At 37.2% G+C, this 15,174-nt stretch overlaps 1 protein-coding gene and 1 long non-coding RNA gene across 25 annotated transcripts in view; one reads left to right on the forward strand and one right to left on the reverse strand.

Moving 5' to 3' along the window:
* The window catches only part of LOC133072355 (uncharacterized), a 446,833-nt gene that overhangs the window by 404,498 nt on the left and 27,161 nt on the right, over positions 1-15,174 (reverse strand). The window lies entirely within an intron of this gene.
* The window catches only part of SPMIP4 (sperm microtubule inner protein 4), a 41,918-nt gene that overhangs the window by 17,853 nt on the left and 8,891 nt on the right, over positions 1-15,174 (forward strand). For both annotated transcript variants that reach the window (XM_061165500.1, XM_061165501.1), the window contains 3 exons: positions 202-231; positions 6,763-6,944; positions 11,165-11,253. In XM_061165500.1, coding sequence (XP_061021483.1) covers positions 202-231; positions 6,763-6,944; positions 11,165-11,253 — 301 coding nt within the window. The remainder of the gene's footprint in view (positions 1-201; positions 232-6,762; positions 6,945-11,164; positions 11,254-15,174) is intronic.

Raw genomic sequence — 15,174 nt, forward strand, 5'->3', positions numbered from 1 at the left:
GACCAACAGACAACTGAGATATGATAATATCATATCTGTCTGGCTAATACAGACAGTGTTCCAGAAAGTCAATCAGTATCATAAAGACTCTGTAGTTTGCAAATGGGATACTTCTTTATTGTTAAGCAAGTCACTAATAAAAATGTGAGCTTTTAAAAGTCCTTAATATAAATTAGGATTTGTTTCCTGTTTTTATTCTAGGCTGCCCAAACCACCTAATTCAACAGTAGGGTAAGTAGACAACTATATTTTCCTTCCCTGTTATAGTCAAGAAAAAAATATTGGCCATCTATATGTCTTAAGACAGTGTAAGGACAAGTTATACTTTTCGTAGTTCTTTTTTTCCTTAATCAGGCAAGAGAAGAGGCTGATACAAGTCCGAAATAACAGTATTACTGATTTCCCCCAATTATATTCCCGACTAATTTTTTAAAGTAAACTTTTAAATTTAGTCCTATTTTATATTTACAAAATTGTTGGGAAAACAGAACAAAGATTTCCTATTTACCTCATACTCAGTTTCCCCTATTATTACATCTTATATTAGTATGGTACCTTTGTCCTATTAATGAGCCAATAGTGGTGCATTACTATTGTTTAGATTTCCTCAATTTTTCCCTAATGTCCTTTTGCTATTCCTGGATCCTATCCAGGACACCACAGTACCTTTAGTAGTCATGTCTCCTTAGGCTCCTTTTGGCTCTGACAGTTCCTCAGACTTCCCTTCTTTCTTTTTCTTTAAATTACCTCAGGGGACTTTCATAGTGGTCCAGTGGCTAAGACTCGGTGCCCCCAATGCAAAGGGTTCAATCCCTGGTCAGGAGAACTAGATCCCATGTGCTGCAACTAAGACCTGGCACAGCCAAATAAGAAAAATAAATACTTTAAATGACCTCAATAGTTTTGATGATTATCCGTCAGGTATTTTGTAGAATGTCCCCCAATCAGGACTTGTCTGGTGTTTTCCTCATGATTAGATTGGAGTAGTATGTCTCAGGGAGGAGAACCACAGAGGTAAACTGCCATTTTCATCATTTCCTATCCAGTGCATAACTTATCACTGTTGATGGTAACCTTGATTACCTAGCTGATGTAGTGTTTATGAGGTTCCCCCAGTGTGCAGTTAACCTTTTTTTCTCCATTTCCCATCCTATACTCTTTAGAAGAAAATCACTATGTGCAGCCCACACTTAATTATCTGGAATTATCTGAAGGCAGGGTATCTGCATAAATTATTTGGTATTGTTTTGTAAGGGAAATATGTCTGTTCCTCCTCATTTATTTAATCACTTATTTAACCAGTATAGACTCATGGATTCTATTTTGTACTGGATACTTTAGTAGCAATCCTGTACTACTTTATTTTGTCATTCAAATTGGCCACGGGAGCTCTTTCAGTTGGCTTCTATGCCCATACCCCTATCATTGGGGGCATTTTGTATGAGGGTTTTTGGTTTATTTTTCTGTTTGTTTCTTTGTTTTTGAGTCGTTCATCACTTATCACTGTGGGGCTTTTTCTTTTAGCATTTCCTTACTTCCTGGCAGTACAAGATTCTTCTGTAGTACAAGATGCTCCAGGCTCATCCTGTTTACGTCCTGCCCCAGGTCTAGAACCAGCCATTTCTCCAAGGAGTCCAGCTCGTTCCACTGGAGAATGGTATTAGAATCCACTATCTGAGTGCTCGGTGTCCCTGATGCTGTTGGAGTCCCTATCAATCTTAACTGGAAATACTAAGCTGGCATTTAAAAATTGCATTCCAGTTAAAGCAAAGATCTGCTCAAAAGGCTATTAAAAGTAAAGTCTAGGTTCTTTGGGGTTTTCCTTTTCAAAAAACAACTATATGAAGACCTTTGTTTTGGACTTTTGAAATTCTCTTTGTGGCAACATGAAAAACAAAAAGTAAAGCCCTTTTTTGTTGGTTTTATTTTTTTCCTCAGATAACCTTATAGTCCGATAAGTTCCAGAGTCTCTTCCTTTGACCTCGGCTCCTCAGACATCCCCTTGGGAGAGCTGTGTAGCGTTTTGATAAAAGTCTTGGTAGACCTGCTCCGCAGGGCAGACTGAGGCCAGAGACAAAGTGCCTCTGACTGAATTATTCAAAGAGAAACCGGATTCCTTGATTTAAATGTGTATGTAGTTACGCGAGTGTTTCATATTCTGCCTTTTCCGTATGATTTCTTCTCTATTTATGGACACAAAATGAAGTAATATTTATAAATCATTTAATATAACAGGAACATAATTATTTTCTACATAGTTTAAAGGAATAAATATACATTCTGGTCATTGGTACTCAAAACTTGAATGGGTTACAACTTGAAAATTTAGTTGAGGGTATAATTTGCAATTTTTTAACTAACAAAAATAACATATATACCAGATATTAAATGAAATTCTGTAACATACCTCGACTCAAGAAATGCAGAGTCCACAGCTTTCAGGTCTTAAAAGTAAAAAACATTTTCCTAAATCATTACCGGATATAACTTAATACTGTTTGCTAGGAAATATATATTACTAGAATCTGAAGGGGAAAAAGTTTTGCCTTAATCCTAAGTGATGATAATTAATGGAGGCCCCTTGCTGCCTTCCTAGTCCCACTTTTACCCCTTCTACGCAAAGCCAGAATCCAGGCCACACCCAAACCCAGAAGATCCTAAGAACTACAGATACACATTTTGCAATTTTACTTTCTATTAAGAGGACCAGTCTCAGAAAGAAAAAGCTTATCGAATTCTTGTGATTCTTTTTTGTGATTTACAGTCCATGGGGTTGCAAAGAATCGGACACAACTGAATACACACACACAGCACAACAAACTCTTGGCCTTTAGAATTTATTTTCTAAATTAACAAGTTAATCTCTGCTTTCTGGTGTCTTTGTGACAAAAATAAGATATAATGAAAAGAAATGTAATGACTTTTGTTCAGGAAGTTCTTACCAATATCAAATTAGTAAAACATGGGGTCACCTTGCCCTGGCCTCTGACCTAGAGCTAAATACTTATCAGCAGATTATTCTCTCAGAAAGAATGTAGATAAAGCAGTTAGCAGAGGGCCTGGCATGTGTTTTATTATCATTGTAGTTAACATTTAAAGGCAAGTTCTCTGAGTGTAATTCCTACTCATGTAGCAGTTACAATGTCTGAGGACCTTCCAAGATTGCCTACTGGGATATTTTCTAGGAACAGGGAACAGATAGGACCATTTTTTGAAATATTCATAATCACATTTCCTTAAACCACATCAAGTCCATGGGAAATGATAACAGAAGTTCCAAATTTAATCCCACTAATTCCACATTCCCACTGGTTCTTACCCCTCAGCTCAACCTGGCACATCCTGGGAAGAACCCAGGAGAATCAAAATGAATTTTCTACCCAGAAAAGTTGCATACATGAAAAGTTAATTAGCACTAAAACAATTACTGCATTCAATTTACTCCATTAACCATTCTTCCCAGTATGTTTTATGACTCAGGTCTCCTGGCTATTGGACAATAATAGAAGCCCAGCCCTTCTCATTCATTCCTCACTGTCCCTAGGATCTCTTTGTTTTTCATCCAGGTCCCCTGCTTCCTGAGTGCTCTACCTGAAGGTGAATGAGCCAAGCCCTCAAGGCTTTGCATGTGCCTTGAACAAAACCCTCCCTCAGAACATAGGTTTTACTAGCCTTTCCTAGAGTCAGGAAACTCCAGCCTTTCCTGACTCAAGCAGACTGGACACTCTCCATGAGCATAAACATGTTTGTTGCTGCTTTATTTGCTCAGACTTTAAATGCTCACTTATTTTCAAGCAAAATGGTAAGAAATTAATTCCTCTTACAAAGAGGGCACAGTTCACTATAGAACCATTGAAGCAGACACTGGAAATATTTATGTAGAAGAAATGAAAATCATTGCATAGCATATAAAATGAAGTACAACCAGTATTGCTTCAGTGAAAGAGCAGTCACTACTTCAGTGTCTTCATGATTCCCAGGGACATCAGTTAGCTGGAATCCAGGAATGTCCTGTTTCTCTGTTCTCATGTCATCATAGAGTTGATAATGTTATACCTTGTACCAAGCTCTCCGGGAGATGATGTGGCACTTATAAACTGGAAAAGTGTTTAGTGGCTAGCTATAAAATAATGCTATACCAAATTCAAAAGTGTGTTCAAGTGGGAGAGCCTGCGACAAGGGCAAGAAAACCACATCACTTTACACAAAAACAAAAATAGCTGACTGGCCTCAGAAATGACTTATGCCTGAAGTCCAGGCTTTTTCTCTTACAAATCAATCTTAACTTCTTGTGGTGTCCATAAGAGAACAGGAACTTGTTAAGAATCTTAAGCTATGAAGTATTTCAGAGAGCCCACCAAGATGCCAAGGCTGCTGAATTCAGTACAGGTTTGCATCAGGGTGACGAGAACAGATGGCCAAACTAACCAAAAATGACTGCTATTGAAAAATATCCTATGATGCAAAAGCAATGAGACATTTTTAAATGTTTCTTATAGAAATCATTCTCATTCTTTCATAGTCACACCATCCATAGGAACTTGCAAAAGCTATTCTATAAATCCTGCCAATACCTAGATGGAAAATAGTGAGAAAAATTTCAGTAGCAAGACTTTCACATAAACATTTGTGGCATAATTTATACATTTATTTCGGCCTGATAAATACAGACATCACACAGCTTTCCCGTCATTTCTGTGAGTTCTCACCGTGAGCACTAGAAATGCAGTTCAACTTTGACACCCTTTCCCCAGCTCTTCTCCCATCAAAGCCCAGAGCACGTGTACTGTGGCAGCATGTTTTCTATTCGGTTTACACACACTCTGTTGGAGGTCTGAATTATCCCTGGTTATATTTTCTGGGGAAAACAGAAACAAACAAATTTACAGTCTCACAGTTCTGAAGACTAGAAATTTGAGATGAAGATTCCAGCCTTTTTTAAAACTGTATTTTCTACTTGTATATAACACTTCTCTATTCCTTGGACTTCCTAATTTTGATTCTCCTCTAATTTAGGTAACTCTCACACAGTTTTTTTTTAAACCTCTGCTAGTTCTTTTTAAGAACTCTGCTTGTTCTTCAAATGATAAGAAAATTGTATCCCTGTTGTCTCTTTAAATTGTTGGATTTTTTTTTCATTCAGTATACTAGCTATTTTTGGCTTTTTGATTTCTAAACAGTACTGTGTACACTGTGTAAACAGGCAGTATATTTTGTGGATTGATTGCTTAAAGAAACAGATGGCCTAGTTGAGTCCAAGATGGTAAGGGATCATTTTGCCCGTTGAAACTGAATGCCTAAAAGGATCCATAAAATGAAGTACAGGGATTCTCTAAAAATAAGATGCAGGAATGGGAAGCAACTAGAAATTCTTCCTGTAGTGTTCCAAAAACTACAAAATTCATATATCTTCCACTTCATATTTTTATATCAGTAGCAAAATATATGCACTGATAAAGAATTAACTATGATTTATTTTTTGTTTGTTTTTTAATTTTTTAATATAAATTTATTTATTTTAATTGGAGGCTAATTACTTTACAATATTGTAGTGGTTTTGCCATACGTTGACATGAATCCACCACAGGTGTACCTGTGTTCCCCATCCTGAACCTCCCTCCCACCTCCCTCCCCACCCCATCCCTCTGGATCATCCCAGTGCACCAGCCCCAAGCACCCTGTCTCATGCATCGAACCTGGACTGGCGATTCATTTCACATATGATAATATACATGTTTCAATGCCATTCTCCCAAATCATCCCACCCTTACCCTCTCCCACAGAGTCCAAAAGACTGTTCTATACATCTCTGTCTCTTCTGCTGTCTCGCATATAGGGTTATCCTTACCATCTTTCTAAATTCCATATGTATGTGTTAGTATACTGTATTGGTGTTTTTCTTTCTGGCTTACTTCCGTCTGTATAATAGGCTCCAGTTTCATCCACCTCATTAGAACTGATTCAAATGTATTCTTTTTAATGGCTGAGTAATATTCCATTGAGTATATGTACCACAGCTTTCTTATCCATTCATCTGCTGATGGACATCTAGATTGCTTCCATGTCCTGGCTATTGTAAACAGTGCTGTGATAAACACTGGGGTACACATGTCTCTTTCAGTTCTGGTTTCCTCGGTGTGTATGCCCAGCAGTGGGATTTCTGGGTCATATGGCAGTTCTATTTCCAGTTTTTTAAGAAATCTCCACACTGTTCTCCATAATGGCTGTACTAGTTTGCATTCCCACCAACAGTGTAAGAGGGTTCCCTTTTCTCCACACCCTCTCCAGCACTTATTGCTTGTAGACTTTCGGATAGCAGCCATTCTGACTGGCGTGAAATGGTACCTCATTGTGGTTTTGATTTGCATTTCTCTGATAATGAGTGATGTTGAGCATCTTTTCATGTGTTTGTTAGCCATCTGTAGGTCTTCTTTGGAGAAATGTCTATTTAGTTCTTTGGCCCATTTTTTGATTGGGTCGTTTATTTTTCTGGAATTGAGCTGCAGAAGTTGCTTGTATATTTTTGAGATTCTTAAAATAACGTTTTTTTTTAATTCATTTAGCAAAATTAAGAAAATTTCATATGTTTTGTGATATCTATTCCACCAGAATGGTAACTCCATGAGGATAGGGACTTTGGCTCACTGTCAGGGATTAGAACAGTACTCGCCACAAGGAAAGAGTCCCAATAAATATTGGATGATTAAGTGTTTTCCATTGCACTTCTTTCTATTCTGTTTTGTTTTCTCAACTAAATCTCAGGGAAATCTGCTCCCCGTATCCGATTGAACACCCCTACCATACACACATCTCCCGTGGAGCCATGTTCCCGACTTTTACATCACCCAAGGATCTCTACACTGGCATTAAAGCCCGAACCCAACAGCCGTTCCCTCCAACGGTGCCAACAAAGCCTTATGATACAACAGTTTTGAAGACAAGAGGTAATGTGATTTGAAATCAGAACAATATTCATTCTTTTTATATTTGAACTTTATTCAATAATAAAATTAAACAAAGGACCCCATTACAGACTAAATCAAATTCTCTGCAGACGCTCTTTACTTTTCTTTTTATACAGAGCTTCCTATGATATAACCAGAACCAAATGTAGAATTAGTTGCTTATATTCTACTTGTATTTTCAATGTTTATTTCCTTCCCATTCTCTCTATGGTTTAGCTTTGACAAATTTCATTCTAGCTCAAGTGATCAGCACAAAGGACAACATTTGGCTCACAGGCTCAGTCTAGACATGCATGTAGCTGTTGTGATAAAACTGAAAATATCATCATTGAAATAAGACTCAGCAAGTAATAAGATCAATTTAATCAATTTCTTTGAACATTCTGGAGTGTCTTTTCGCAGATGCAAACCTTTGGGTCTTTCCAGATATGTTTCACTAAAAAGGATAGTAAGCTCGTACACTAGCCATCAATTCTATCCCATACTAGACACCTCAAAACAGAGAATAAATCTATGGAGAAAGACAAGATACTAGAGGTCCAGTAACTGAAGATGACAAAAGAGGTACATAACAAACAGAGGTAAATATTTGTTGAATGAACTTTGGTAAGACCCAAGAACTACACTATAATGCAGTTCCTCTGTACATGAATATTTGGACCCAATATAAGAAGAGAATACTGCCATCATCAATATCAACCTCAGCATCTTATTAGGAGGCAGTAAATTTTGAAAAATATGGTGGTGTACTTAAGAGCATGGACTAGGGAGTCCAACTGCACAGGACTGGCTCTGCCATTTACTCACCACGGACCATGGGAAAGTTCCTTAACTTATCTGCCTCCACTTCCCAATCTGTAAAATGGAATATTCATGCCTACTTCATAGATAATAGAGGTTGTGTTAGCAGCTACTATTTTTATTATATATTTTGCTATATATAATGATTTTAGTATGTGTAAAAGGTAGTGAAATCTATATCAAATATATATATAGATATATATCTATATACATATGTATACACACATATATGTATATATGTGTGTACTATATTTTTGTATGTGTATATACACATAGGGTCAGGGTTAGGGTATATATGTGTATATACACATATATGTATATGTGTATATGTATATATATGTGTGTACTATGTATATATGTGTGTACTACTATTTAATTACATATTTTGCTATATATAATTTTAGTATGTGTAAAAGTAGTGAAAGCTATATCAAATATATATATAGATATATATCTATATACATATGTATACACACATGTATGTATATATGTATAGGATATCTAAGCAGTTGAAATTTTTATGATCTCATTAGGTAAATCATCAAAGTAAATTAACTTTTTCAATCCCTACATTTCATGCAAAGATGGGCTCAATACAGGACAGAAATGGTATGGACCTAACAGAACTAGAAGATATTAAGAAGAGGTGGCAAGAATACACAGAAGAACTGTACAAAAAAGATCTTCACGACCCAGATAATCACAATGGTGTGATCATTCGTCTAGAGCCAGACATCCTGGAATGTGAAGTCAAGTGGGCCTTAGGAAGCATCACTACGAACAAAGCTAGTGGAGGTGATGGAATTCCAGTTGAGCTATTTCAAATCCTGAAAGATGTTGCTGTGAAAATGCTGCACTCAATATGCCAGCAAATTTAGAAAACTCAGCAGTGGCCACAGGACTGGAAAAGCTCAGTGTTCATTCCAATCCCAAAGAAAGGCAATGCCAAAGAATGCTCAAACTACAGCACAATTGCACTCATCTCACACGCCAGTAAAGTAATGCCCAAAATTCTCCAAGCCAGGCTTCAGCAATACGTGAACCGAGGACTTCCAGATGTTCAAGCTGGTTTTAGAAAAGGCAGAGGAACCAGAGATCAAATTGCCAACATCCGCTGGATCATCAAAAAAGCAAGAAAGTTCCAGAAAAACATCTATTTCTGCTTTATTGACTGTGCCAAAGCCTTTGACTGTGTGGATCACAATAAACTATGGAAAATTCTGAAAGAGATGGGAATACCAGACCACCTGACCTGCCTCTTGAGAAATCTGTATGCAGATCAGGAAGCAACAGTTAGAACTGAACATGGAACAACAGACTGGATCCAAATAGGAAAGGGAGTATGTAAAGCTGTATATCGTCACCCTGCTTATCTAACTTCTATGCAGAGTACATCAGGAGAAACGCTGGGCTGGATGAAGCACAAGCTGGAGTCAAGATTACCGGGAGAAATGTCAATAACCTCGGATATGCAGATGATACCATCCTTATGGCAGAGAGTGAAGAGGAACTAAAAAGCCTCTTGATGAAAGTGAAAGAGGAGAGTGAAAAAGTTGGCTTAAAGCTCAACATTCAGAAAAGTTAAGATCATGGCATCCAGTCCCATCACTTCATGGCAAATAGATGGGGAAACCGTGGAAGCAGTGTCAGGCTTTATTTTTTGGGGTTCCAAAATCACTGCAGATGGTGATTGCAGCCATGAAATTAAAAGACACTTACTCTTTGGAAGGAAAGTTATGACCAACCTAGATAGCATTTTAAAAGGCAGAGACATTACTTTGTCAACAAAGGTCCATCTTGTCAAGGCTATGGTTTTTCCAGCGGTCATGTATGGATGTGAGATATGGATGTCATATGGATGTAAGATATGGATGTCATATGGATGTCTTTCTTTATAGAAAGAAAGCTGAAGAATTGATGCTTTTGAACTATGGTGTTGGAGAAGACTCTTGAGAGTCCCTTGGACTGCAAGGAGATCCAACCAGTCCATCCTAAAGGAGATCAGTCCTGGGTGTTCATTGGAAGGACTGATGTTGAAGCTGAAACTCCAATACTTTGGCCACCTGATGCAAAGAGCTGACTCATTGGAAAAGACCCTGATGCTGGGAAAGATTGAGGGCAGGAGGAGAAGGGGATGACAGAGGATGAGATGGTTGGATGGCATCACTGATTCAATGGTCATGAGTTTGGGTGAACTCCGGGAGTTGGTGATGGACAGGGAGACCAGGCATGCTGTGGTTCATGGGGTCGCAAAGAGTCGGACACAACTGAGCGACTGAACTGAAATTAGTTAATTTCTGAAATTACATGAAGTGCATATGATTAGGAAGAAATCACACAAATATGTGTTGAATTTATAAAAACACTTTTCACTGCAGTCGTAGACCAGGAATTGAAGAAATAAGTTACCAGCTTAATCTTCTGGTTCAAGCATCTACTAACTGGTCAACCCTTAATTAAGGGTTATGAGTATATTATTCTCTATTATTATTATAATAGTAATAATCCCAATAACCCTAATAAATAAATAAAACCTTTCCAGGAACTAGTACTACCTTGGGTTTTCTACTCTTCCACTTATTTTAACTCTTCTTTTCTAGAAATAAATAGAATCTAGGTTAAGAGAGAAGCTCTAGAACCAGATTGCCTAAATTTGAATTATTGCACTTATTCATTGTGTGACCTTGGGAAAATTGCTGATTTTCCTTGTGCCTCAATTTCCTTATTTGTTAAAATGGAAATAATAGTACCTTCCTCATAGCACTCAGTATAATACTAGCAGTATAATACTAACATTATAATAAGTGTTCACTAAATGCCAGCCTTTGTTCTTATTACACATGGTGATGGGTGTTCAGAGCATGCTTTAATGTGGAGTTTATCACAGGACCAGAGGAAGCCAGGCTGTATTTGGTAAAGCTTCTCCAGCTACCACCAATACCTAAAAAGTTGTATTCTTTAAATGTTCTATTTAAATACTTCTTTTGGTAAGCATGTACTCATTCCATTTCTTGATATTTAAACAGAGAAAACCTAAAACAGGTGGTATAGAAATGTATTTGCTGAGTCTTCAGAGACCAAAAAGAGTATCTAGGAAGAGATTTATGATTTACCTAAGAATCCCTTTTCCTATGATTTACTTAAATCACCTTTAAAAAAAAAAAAAAAAACAAGAAAGGAGCAGGACTGCTGCCCCCTCAATCTGCTGAAGGCACCAGGCTTAAAGACTCATTCTTGCTCTGCGTGGCCCACATGCTGTTCACTAAGGGCAAGAGTTCAAACAGAGCTATAACTGTAAAGCTCAAATGTGCACCCACGTTCCTCTCTATTATCTTATTTGTATTTATTGCACCCATAAATCCTATTAATTAAAAGGCTGCTTCTCTGGAAAATTTCAGGTAACCCTTACAGATATGAACTGCTTGATTTTCCGACGGATTCCAAGAAGAAAGCATTGGTTTGGCCAGGTCAGCAAGTATATTTTGACGTAAGTATCTTTTTAAATGTGTGTTTAAAACAAAGTAATTAAAAGATGCTTTTGCTTTCTATGGTTATAAAAATCCAAAAGATAGATTACTTTTATTTTCTATACAGATGGAAACATTGAGATTTTGACCATGATTCACATTTTTTATTTGTTTTCTTAACTGATTTTATGTAACATTTTATGTAACATTTCCATATGTACAAAAAGTTCCCTGCAAAATGAAGTAAACGAGGACTATAGATCATTCACTGTCTCTGCAACTCTGTTATTATGATTCATAATATATCAAGTAACTTCAAATATACATAGAGTAAATGGGAGGTTTACAGAAAGATTTGCAATTTAATGTGCCAATTACAGTAGTACCTTTGTGCAGAATCAAAAATAAAATAAAACAGTAGCCACCATTTATTAAGAAATTGCTACACCCTAACTTCTTTATATATAGGGTGTCATTTGGCCCTTACAACACACTCAAAAGGTTAGTATGATCATCCCCATTTTATAAATGAGGAAACTGAGGCTCAAGGAGTTGGTAACTATCTCACAATCATAGAACTCAGGCTCATGAGACTCCAGTCTCTGTTCTTAACCTCTGTACCATGACTCCACATAGTAAAAAGAGAACACTTTGAAATCATGAAGGAAAACATATATTTGAAAATAATAATAGCTAACATTCACTGGCCAGTTAGTTTGTGAGAGGCAATACCAAATGTTTTCCATATATTATGTCCTTGCATCTAGTAGTCTGTGAAGTAGGCAAGAAATAATGATGGAAACCTAGAAACATTTGAATTTCTCTGGGGAGGATTACTGTGGCAGGCCAGAGTGTGGTCATTGCAATGTCATACAGTCATCTATGAAGCAATTTCCTGTTTGTTTTTTGTAAAGTTATGTATGTCAAGAAAAATCCTTCAAGAATCATCTATCTGACCAGATGACTTTTATTCTTTCAAGCAAAATCTGTATCAAAGTAACCTAGAAATATGAGAAGTTCTTCTTCTTTCAATTCCTCTCATTTCTACCTGCTTATTAAAATACTGCTGTAACTCATGTCACCCCCCCCCCCCCTTGGCAATCTTGATTAGCACCCCTTTACCTGAGTGTGAATTCCAGTGCTTTAATGCTACAATGACCCTTTGGTTCTGGCGTTCCCTCCTCTCTTCCTTCTCACAGCCTGGCTCTGTTCGCTGGTCCCTGAGCAGGTTCATGGCCACTGCCTCTTCCTGAAATGCTCTCTTCTCTGTCATCTCAGACTTGCTCTTTCTTCAAGGCTCAGCTCAACCCTCATTGTTTCTGTTGCATAGCAGAGAGTGAACCAAATTAGGAAAACTGTGTTCTAGTTCCTGCTTGTATCTGCCATTTGCTCTCTAATGGGCATGCTCTCTATTCACTGTCTTGCTGCCTTTGCCTTTCCTCCATTCTGTCCCAGGCAGCCTTCCTCCTACCATGCATCCTCCTATGCCTTCAACTTTCTCTGTTCCAAAGTCCTAACTAGATAACAAAGAAATGTATCTCTGCCACTGTCTTATTTGCTCTCCCTCCTCTGTTCATTTCATATGCAAATGACAAAGTTCCTAATCATGGCTTCTTAATGTAAAAACGGTGCTGACACAATGACATGAAATATGATCCAATAAAGATCCAATGTGTCCCCAATGTTAATGTCTCTCCAAAGAGCAAAGTGGTCTCCATAATAGACCTCTTCTCTCCATTAAACCTTAGTAAGCCCCACCACTCAAGACTAAAACAACATATTATATATAGTGCTTTGTTTTAACATGTTATGACTGTATTAATTCCTGTTATTTTAATGCAATTTATGGAGTTTTTGGTGCCTAGCCCAGGGCACTTAGAAGCTGGTGCATAGTTTTGCTTGTATCTGGTATTCAGTAAATGTTTATTAAATAATTTACAAGTTTCATAGATTTTTGTTGTTGTTGTTGTTGTTTTTCTTTTTTTTCCCATTTATTTTTATTAGTTGGAGGCTAATTACTTTACAGTATTGTAGTGGGTTTTGTCATACATTGACATGAATCAGCCATGGATTTACATGTATTCCCTGTCCCGATCCCCCCTCCCACTTCCCTCTCTACCCAATTCCTCTGGGTCTTCCCAGTGCACCAGGCCCGAGCACTTGTCTCATGCATCCAGCCTGGGCTGGTGATCTGTTTCACCCTAGATAATATACATGTTTCGATGTTGTTTTCTCGAAACATCCCACCTTCGCCCTCTCCCACAGAGTCCCAAAGTCTGTTCTGTACATCTGTGTCTCTTTTTCTGTTTTGCATATAGGGTTATTGTTACCATCTTTCTAAATTCCATATATATGTGTTAGTATACTGTATTGGTCTTTATCTTTCTGGCTTACTTCACTCTGTATAATGGGCTCCAGTTTCATCCATCTCACTAGAACTGATTCAAATGTATTCTTTTTAATGGCTGAGTAATATTCCATGGTATATATGTACCACACTGAAATACAGAGGGTCATAAGAGACTACTACCAGCAGCTCTATGCCAATAAAATGGACAACTTGGAAGAAATGGACAAATTCTTAGAAAAGTATAACTTTCCGAAACTGAACCAGAAAGAAATAGAAAATCTTAACAGACCCATCACAAGCAAGGAAATCAAAACTGTAATCAGAAATCTTCCAGGAAACAAAAACTGAGGACCAGATGGCTTCACAGCTGAATTCTACCAAAAATTTAGAGAAGAGCTAACACCTATCTTACTCAAACTCTTCCAGAAAATTGCAGAAGAAGGTAAACTTCCAAATTCATTCTATGAGGCCACCATCACCCTAATTCCAAAACCAGACAAAGATGCCACAAAAAAAGAAAACTACATGCCAATATCACTGATGAACATAGATGCAAAAATCCTTAACAAAATTCTAGCCAATGGAATCCAACAACATATTAAAAAAATCATACATCATGACCAAGTGGGCTTTATCCCAGGAATGCAAGGATTCTTTAATATCTGCAAATCAATCAATGTAATATACCACATTAACAAATTGAAAGATAAAAACCATATGATTATCTCAATAGATGCAGAAAAAGCCTTTGACAAAATTCAACATCCTTTTATGATTAAAACTCTCCAGAAAGCAGCAATAGAAGGAACATACCTCAACATAATAAAAGCTATATATGACAAACCCACAGCAAGCATTACCCTCAATGGTGAAAAATTGAAAGCATTTCCCGTGAAATCAGGAACAAGACAAGGGTACCCACTCTCACCACTACTATTCAACATAGTGTTGGAAGTTTTGGCCACAGCAATCAGAGCAGAAAAAGAAGTAAAAGGAATCCAGATAGGAAAAGAAGAAGTGAAACTCTCGCTGTTTGCAGATGACATGATCCTCTACATAGAAAACCCTAAAGACTCTACCAGAAAATTACTAGAGCTAATCAACGAATATAGTAAAGTTGCAGGATATAAAATTAACACACAGAAATCCCTTGCATTCCTATACACTAACAATGAGAAAACAGAAAGAGAAATTAAGGAAACAATACCATTCACCATTGCAACAAAAAAAGTAAAATGCTTAGGAGTATATCTACCTAAAGAAACAAAAGACCTATACATAGAAAACTATAAAACACTGATGAAAGAAATCAAAGAGGACACAAACAGATGGAGAAATATACCGTGTTCGTGGATTGGAAGAATCAATATTGTTAAAAATGGCTATACTACCCAAAGCAATCTATAGATTCAATGCAATCCCTATCAAGCTACCAACGGTATTTTTCACAGAACTAGACCAAAGAATTTCACAATTTGTATGGAAATACAAAAAACCTCGAATAGCCAAAGTAATCTTGAGAAAGAAGAATGGAACTGGAGGAATCAACCTGCCTGACTTCAGACTCTACTACAAAGCCACAGACATCAAG

The sequence above is a fragment of the Dama dama genome, chromosome 18, assembly GCF_033118175.1.
Source record: "Dama dama isolate Ldn47 chromosome 18, ASM3311817v1, whole genome shotgun sequence".
NCBI lineage: Eukaryota > Metazoa > Chordata > Mammalia > Artiodactyla > Cervidae > Dama > Dama dama.